General features: G+C 34.6%; 1 protein-coding gene across 3 annotated transcripts; it reads left to right on the forward strand.

Annotated features, from left to right (window-relative positions):
* Positions 1 to 6,239, forward strand: LOC132041226 (membrane-anchored ubiquitin-fold protein 6-like). 3 transcript variants are annotated; one of them, XM_059432068.1, is made up of 4 exons: positions 1 to 90; positions 655 to 875; positions 4,483 to 4,653; positions 6,014 to 6,239. In XM_059432068.1, exons 2-4 carry the CDS (start codon positions 746 to 748, stop codon positions 6,076 to 6,078), a joined length of 366 nt encoding a protein of 121 aa, XP_059288051.1. In that variant the 5' UTR covers positions 1 to 90; positions 655 to 745; the 3' UTR covers positions 6,079 to 6,239. The 3 variants fall into 3 exon arrangements, with proteins under 3 accessions (XP_059288051.1, XP_059288050.1, XP_059288048.1); XM_059432067.1 differs by having other exon boundaries at positions 37 to 183; XM_059432065.1 differs by lacking the exon at positions 1 to 90 and adding an exon at positions 105 to 276.
* Positions 6,240 to 8,783: the final 2,544 nt, after the last annotated feature.

An 8,783-nucleotide genomic window follows, 5' to 3' on the forward strand; every position in this document is an offset into this window, starting at 1 on the left:
ATTACTCTCTTTCTTTCTTTATATCAAGCAATTTAATAATAAAGCACAAGGAAAGAAACAAGAATTTTCTCATTCTTTAAGCTCATCTAGGTTATTCCATCATTTTTGTCACTATAGTTTTAATTTCCAATTCAATTACTTGAATATTTTGAGAAAATTGTGATCTGGATACTTGTTATTTTGGTCAGTCTGAATCAAAATTAATATTTTCATCTTTTTGGTCACTACAGTTTGATTTCCAATTTAGTTCTTGAATTATTCTTTCAGCTCATCTAGGTATTAATTATTTCATCACTTTTTTGCCACTATAGTTTTCATTTCCAATTCAATTTAGAATCTCTTGAGAAACTGTGATCTGGGGTCTTGTTATTTTAGTCAGTCTGAATCAAAAATATAAATTTCATATTTTTGGTCACTATAGTTTTGATTCTTGAAACTTTCAAGACTCACAATGAGAAATTTTGATCTGGTTTCTTGTTATTTTGGTCTAAAAAAAAAATAAAAAAATAAAAGGAAAACCTTTTTAGTTTGCAAAGCTTTTTTTTTTTTTTTTTTTTTTTTTTGGATTTAATTGTAAGTCTTTTGTTCATTTCTTGTTTTAGGTACTTGATCTGGCTTGCTGTTGATATATTTTTTTCTGCTTTCTTGATTCAGTGAGGAAACTTTGACCTTTGATTGTTCATTGAAGTGGAAATTCATTTGATGAGAATTTGAAGTTAATTTGATAATTGTGAGAGTGTGTTAAATGGCTGTACAAGAACTGGTTGAGATCAAATTCAGGCTTGCTGATGGTAGTGATATTGGGCCAAATAAGTATGCATCTAGCACTACAGTGGCATCTCTCAAAGAAAAGTTAATTGCACAGTGGCCTAAAGGTTGTGAATTTTCTTGACTTCTACTTTATTATGTGCTCCTACTATCTTATTCTTCGATTTTTATTATTACATGTTGTTTTCCTTGCTTCGGTTATTGTATTATTTGTTGTTGCTAGTGGTCTTTTTTTCCATTATTTTCTACATGGCTTCTTCACTACTGTATTTACTTTTCTTACTGATTTTGATATGCTTGACTTGAGTTGAGTGTCTATCCGAAACCACCTCTCTACCTTCGTAAGGGTAACGCTGCGTACACACCACCCTCTCCAGACCCCACTTGTGGGATTACACTAGGTATGTTGTTGTTACTTGATTATGTGAATTTACATTTGCTTGTTTCCTGTGTTTTTATATGGAGTTGCTTCTTTTGTTGCATAATCTGATTCTTATTGCGTATTTTGGTGTTTGATTGCCGTTTTTGTGCCGGGCTGTTGAAGTGTGTAACCATCTTATCTTAAAGGTTAAGTTGTTAGAGAGAGCACACTTTTAGTTAATTATATTCACCACACAGACTACAATCAGTCACTCCTTTGTTTCTTCATTAGTCTGTGATTTGTGGTAGGACTAGTGGTTGATTGTAGTATCTGCCTGCCCATGTTCATTTCTTCAATCATAATAAAGCGGTTCAAAACAAAGAATTGCTTGAGTGTTCAGGGTTCATTGACTTCTGTTCTGACACAATAGCTATATTATTGTATAAGGAACAGAGTTTCCGGTTGGATCACCTTAAATCTATCTTTTCACCCTTTTGTTACCGCAACCTGCCTGTTGAAATTAGCTTGCGAGAATGAAAGTTTTTTGGACCAACAATGCACTGCTGCATCTTGATTATACCAGATAAGCCTTACCAAATGGATAGGTACCTTTTTCCTTGGTACCTCTGAATTCTAATAGCAGAAGCAATTATCCATCAGCTTGTTGCAGTTGGGCTGCATTAGAAATTTCTTTTTGCTGTGAGTGGAATTGCTAGAAAAATCCTGATTTTGTTCATTCTATGATACTTGGGTTGTCTCACCAGCCTCAACATGATGAAAACTAGCTCTCATCGAGAGAAAGAAGAATGGATGAGAACTGGGACTGGGATGTTAGTACGAGGAAGGGTGGGTTCCAAAGAGGATTGTGCCAACCATTTTCGTCTAACAAAGCAAAAATTACTTGTGAATATCATAGTCTGAAGGATGGATATAGGAAGAAAAAGGTCTATGGAAGAAGTTGCAGTCTATTATCCAGAAGTTTGACAAAGTTGCTGATGGAGGATGGCTTCTGAATTAATGAGATCTCAAGCTTTTCGGAAAGGAAAGTTGGGTGTATGTTAGAGTGGGAAGAAATAGGAGGAAAGAGAACTTCTGACATTTAACTACTAGAACTAGATAAATAGAGGAGATAAAAGAGGAGATAAGAGCAGGAATAATAAATTAGTTACCTGGGGACTCCTTGGGTTCTACAACTGCATCGCCATTTGAATAACTGAAATTGAAAAAACCTTCATGCAAAATGGTTAGAATGATATATTTTTCAGTACAGCACTTATTTATAGATTTCACAATCTCTTTTCCATGTCCAGTTAGCTTAAGTTTAGCAAATCGAACCCTGCTCTCATTAGACATTGTTGGACGGATCAAATGGTACCTCATGGTCTATCGTCAATCAGAAATATCTCTGGATTGAGCTTTCCACCAAATTCTGGTACATCCATCTTGAAGACGTAGAAAACCTTTTCCAAGCAATCATGGTGGTTGAGGCATATCCTTTGTTTCACTGCAGCACCACCTTTTTGAGTTAGATTAGTTGATTTCTCCGTCTGTTGAGCATCTTCTCCAACTCTATTTCTCAATTTTTATTTACTGTTGAATTACATGGTTGCTGTGAGTACTGCAACTATATTGCCCAGCATGAGTAATTTTTTTTTTTTTGGTGAATAAACCTTGGTATCCGGAGCAGCTTGCGCTTACCTCCATTAATTCCAGGGAGTACTTGCTATCTCCCACTTGCACAGATACCGGCCAACTATGTCCACCAACGCTTGGACAGACGAGAAGAAATCACTTATTGTATTACTCCGCTAGGATTTGAACCTGAGACCTCATGATTCTCAACCCACTTGAATTTTATTCTCCTAATTCACTGTTAAATTAACTGACTGCTATGAGTTTTGCAACTAAATAGCTCCAACATGGCTACTTAAATTTTATTTCGCTGCAACACCTCTTATCTGGTTGGTTAAGTTTATTTCTTCAATGTTGAGTATCTTTTCTAGCCTTTATTCTCCTTTTCACTTACTATTGAGTTATTTGACTGCTGTGAGTTTTGCAACTCAATAGCTTCAACACCTGTACTACTTAAATTCTGAACTTGTCAAGTAACTGCAAATAGCAATTTATCGCTTTGATAATCTGTTTGATCATTGCATTAAGGCTTCCCCACATGGTGCTTACCTGCTGTAATACCAGATTATGTTTCGGATCTTATAAGCATGAGCACGGAAGACTAAAACGGTGAAAAGTTTAACTTAAAATAGATTTTTTGGGTTTGAAAATGAACGGGCAAATGAGAGGTATTTTATGGGATTAATATGGCTGGTATGAAGAGAGTAGTTCTGCTCTAGTGCTGTTCATAAGCTGCCTACATTATGAGAAAGTGACACAGCAGAGAAGAAACAACAACAATAACTAAGCTGCAATAAGTTTGAATTCTCACTATCCATTTGGACCCATTTCATTTCATTATTCAAACCCATGTAAAGTGTGACTAGGTGAGTATTTGTCATGAATTAACTACTTTTACGCTGGACATCAACTACCGTAACCATTCTCCTTTATTAAAGTATGGAACCGACAATGTTAACAAGCTCACACAAGTGGTGTTGGAGCAACTCAATGCATAAAATAATATCGAATATTTAAAAGACGCTACAAAATTTGAAAACGTAGAGCAACGTAAATATACCCCATCATCTCTGGCTCAAAGGGATGCTTCATTTTTATGAGTAATGGAAACTTTAACTTGTCAACTTTTGACAATATCGTTTTTCAATGTGCTTTAACACATGCTCTAGATCAGGGCCCAGCAGGGACCTGCCCGGGCCTGAAACAACATAAGCAGCCACCCATCAAAAGAGCACGCAAGACTTGAAAACCTAAATGCGAAGACACTTATGGAGCAAATGAGCTTAGCCAACTTCAAGGACTAATATTCCCTATGACAAAATGAATACTAGTCCTAGAACTTTGAACGTGTCTTGCGTTTTCCAAATCTTCTTGTATATAATCTGCATCAATTGTCAGCCAGTAATCGAAAAAGGATGAAAATTGAGCTTCATCTACCTATTATTTATTTGTCACTAAAATGTATAATTGTTGGGTTAGACGGTATCATTTATTGATCCCTTTCACCTTTATTCTAAGGTGTATCTCAAAGGCTTGCAAGAGGTGCATGTCATATAGTGCTACTATTTTCTTTTTTTCATGTCAAGAAATTTTTTTCAGTGAGCTCTCATATGTTTTCTTTCCCAAGATGCCTGAATCTGCAACCACACATTTGCTGCTCATAATTTGGATACTCTTTTGACAAGCTATAACCCAGCTAACAGAAGATCTTACTGTGGCAGATAAAGATAATGGGCCAAGGACAACAAACGACGTGAAGCTTATTAATGCCGGAAGCATTCTTGAAAATAGTAAAACTCTTGGTGAATCCATACTTCCAGTCGCTGAAGTTCCAGGAGGTGTCATCACTATGCATGTTGTTGTAAAGCCCCCCAATAACGACAAAAACAACAGTAAGTGCAATATTTTGTACTACTAGCATATGTTGCCCGGACTCTTCAAAAATACCACTGGGTGTGTGTCGGATCCTACAAAAGCTATGCTTTTTAGAGGATCGACACGTTTCCGGAAGCATTTTTGGAGGGTCCGAGCAACATAGCTTCTAGCTCATTGGTCATGGTTCAGTGTACAGTGAATGCTCCAATGCATTTTTCTGTTGTTTTTGGAGTATTAGAGATTAAAGATTAAAAATTCCTGTTCACATGCAAGAAAGAACACTTAAATAAAGGATACTAACTTTTTAGGAAGTAGAAATTCTTTTAGCTTGTCTAACTGCTGGATGACGGCTCCAATTCTATTCTTTTGGTACTTTCTCCAAATTCACTAGCTCTCACACCTCTCCCCTATCTCGCACCCAAGTACAAAGGAATTCTTTTCTTTTCTGATAATTAAGAGAAGTCAGAAATGTGTCTTATTTGAGGTCTGTTTACAGTATACATTTTTTAGATAGTACATGCATTGAAACAGCTTAGTGTTTAGTGCTTTCAACTTGCCATCCGGTAAGTTCCATATTTACATGTCTGTGAAGCTTTGTTCCTTTTGAAATACTTAGGAGCATTTGGACTGGCAAAGTCAGTCTTGCCTGGTTTATAGCTTTGACAGGTTAGAAAAAAAAAAAAAGAAGAGAGATGTATTTAAACAGCTTAGTGTTTAGTGTTTTCCAATTACCATCATCATATGGGGGTCAGTTCCATATTAACGTGTCTGTGAAGCTTTCCCTTTGAAATACTTTAGGGGTCGTTTGGTGTGAAGGATAAGCAAAAATAGTCCCGGGATAAAATTTTAGTGCCTCCTTATCCCATGTTTGGTTGGAATATCCGGAATAACTAATCTCGGGATTGTAGCCTTATTTTATCCCACATTGAGGGTGGAATAACTAATCACGGGATAACTTATCCTTGGATTAGTTATCCGTGATAGGTTATTTCCCAACCAAACGAGCCTTTAGTGTTTAGAGTGGCAAAGCGAGTCTTACCTTGTCATATAGTTTTGACAGACAAAGAGCGTAAATATGAAAAGCTATATTTTATCGTAGTACTCCATCCGTCCCAAAAAGATTGTTTAACTTTATGAGATGATTTACAGCCACATAAATGTCTAATGCTTATTTTGGACGACACATTTCAAAAGTCTTCCTTTATTTCTTAAACTTCGTGCAAGTCAAACTAAGACAATATTTTTGGGACGGAGGGAGTATATGATAAGGATTTGAGCTTTATTTTTAGTAATATATAATAAGGATTTGAGCTTTCTTTTTCATTTTGTTTCTTATGAAAGCCTACTGATTGATTTTTCTTTGAACGTTTGTCACAGATAAGCTGGAGGAGAATTCCCCTATCAACGGCGGGTGTGCATGTACAACATGTACAATCTTATAATTCGTTTGACCAGTAATGGAATTGTTCCCACTTTGGTTATATTTCATGGTTCTGTATAATTTTCAGTAGGAGAGTTTTTTGGATGAATTAAGAAGTATCCTAAAAGTTAAAGTTAGCGACAAAGAAAAAGATATAAAAAAGTGAAGAGTTTGAAAATAAGATATCATTGTGCTCTGACTTTTTGATTCAGAATGGAGGGATACCATGTATATAGTCTCTTGGTATACCTGCTAGAAGGCAGAAAGGGAGTTGATGCACTACTTTTAGGAGCTTTGTGCGGGGGTTTGGGGTTGGTGGGGGGGGGGGGGGGGGGGGTGGAGGGACTGAAGAAAGAAACAAACATAAGCAGCAGAAATCTACTAAATAGATCATAGTTTGGTTTGGTTTCATTTAGTTTGGGATTTTATGGTTGTCACTTGAAAATCTGTCTGTGGTTTGCCTTAGTGATGCTCAAATGCACTTGGCATCAAGCTATGTTCTTTCAGTCATCTCCTATATATGTTGGATATGATTTTCCTTCTCATACTGTAGTTTTAGGAGACAAGCTTGCCCTTATTCTGGCAGTTGACATGTGACAGATGTGTTCTCTGTGTATCTATCTATAGATCTATGGTGCATTTGTCTCACTTAAGCAAATAAAAGATCAGGATTTGATACATGAAAAAGATGAGGAACTTAAGCGAATACTAACACACTTGATGTCACGACTTAGACTCAGCAAGAGGGTACCTGTACCTCGAACTAGACATAGAGGAGACATCTGTGCTGGTAGAAAACTAGAAGGTGAAGCTATGGGGAAAAAGAGGTAAGATATAGAGCAGCAAGTTCTTCGTCTTTTGCTCATTATTGGATTGGAAGCCACAAGAAATGTTGCTTACCTTAGTAACTGATGTTACAGATTTCACACACATACACACACACACACACATACTACCTAATACATATGGTAGAGAACTTGAAAAGAAAAAAAGGTGGGAAATGAGATATTAGAACTACATAATTTTTTATATGATCAAGGGAATCCAACAATAACACTTTTGTCCTTGTTCATCTAGAAGATATCTTTGATGAAATTTTACAGAGTAACCGAAAGTTATGGTCCAGTCAATGACTATATTCAGTTTCCTACTCCCTCTGTCTCAAATTATTCATCGTGGTTACTAAAAATAATCGTGTCAAATTATTTGTCGTTTTAGAAGTTCAAGGCTCAATTAATTACTTTTTTCCCCATTTTATCCTTAATAGAATTTTGTCATTAATGAAAATAACACGTAAATAAAGTAAACATTTAATGGAGAGAGATTAAAATTTAGACATAAATAAGGTAAAGTTAATCAAATATCCCTCCTAATTAATACTTTCTTAATGGCGTGTACAACAAAAAACGACAATAATTTGAGATAAGAGTACACAACATTTGCTCGTATAGCGTGGCTTCGTGGTATGCGAGTTGAAGCTGCAAATTTTAAGTTTCATTTCAGGTGTGCACTCTATAGTTTTATTCAATTTTCTACAACATTTAGTTTCTACTACTTCATTGACATGACCTAAACCAGACGAGGATCACAATCACATAGGATTTTACCGAGGCAGAAGTGAGTAAGTGACCAACAGAGTCGACGCATGAGAGAAGCATCCATGAAATATTTTCAAGAGGCCTGTTTCTTACTAATTTGTTTATCTTAGTTATGAATGAGCTAACCAATGGCATCCATAGTGAGGTCTCATGGTGGTATGCTATTTGCATACATTGTGTAAATTGGTGAAGTTGGAGTGTAAAACTAATTAATGTTTGAACTATGGAGAACTAGTGTTCGTACCGGCGTGATGCGCGGTCGTTAAAAAAAAATTAGTTATGTAAAATTATTATCTTATTTGTTTGATTGAGCACATTAAATTTAGCTTTTTTAATAAAATTGTAACAACGAGTTTGCTCCAAAACAATGTATCCTAAATAAAAAAAAATATATGAAATCGAAGATAGTAACTTGCCATTGTTAATCAAACTACGAAATACAATACACATGTCTTCATATACATGCTTATCACTGAACATAAATTAATCACACATTGTTTCCTAACTTAACCATAGTAAATTAGTATGATTTAGTATAAACATTAAATGTGGATGATTTTGTTTTTTGTTTTTTTTCATGAAAGGCTACCTTAACATCACACGCAACTATACATTTACATAAGGGGACTTATTTTGATATTTATTAGTTTTTTCATTTGACTTATATTATTGCTCATTATTTCTCATTTATTATAATATAGATAATAAAATTTTTCTTATCTATGATTTTTTTAATTTGTAAATCTTTATTTTATTTCTCGAAATCTATTATTTAAATTTGTTAATAATAATAATTTTGGTAATTTCTCTTTATCTTATCTTTTAAATTAAGTCAAATTGTTTTCTCTAACTCTCCTATGCAAACATTTTTTTTTCTACTAAAATATTTTAATTAGGTTGTCCCAGTAAGTGATTTACCTATGATCCAAAAAAGGTTATGTATTAATGTGATTCCAAATTGTTCATAGTATAAATAGAGAAGTTTTTAATTTTTTTAATTTTTAATTTTATCATAAAATCTATTAATATTTTAAATAATTTTAAGTGTAGTATTATATGCAATAAGAATTATTTAAGTTTCCTATATGAGAGATTTAATTATGTTTTATGATTTTATTTTGTTTCTTGG

Source organism: Lycium ferocissimum, chromosome 12 (genome assembly GCF_029784015.1).
Source record: "Lycium ferocissimum isolate CSIRO_LF1 chromosome 12, AGI_CSIRO_Lferr_CH_V1, whole genome shotgun sequence".
NCBI lineage: Eukaryota > Viridiplantae > Streptophyta > Magnoliopsida > Solanales > Solanaceae > Lycium > Lycium ferocissimum.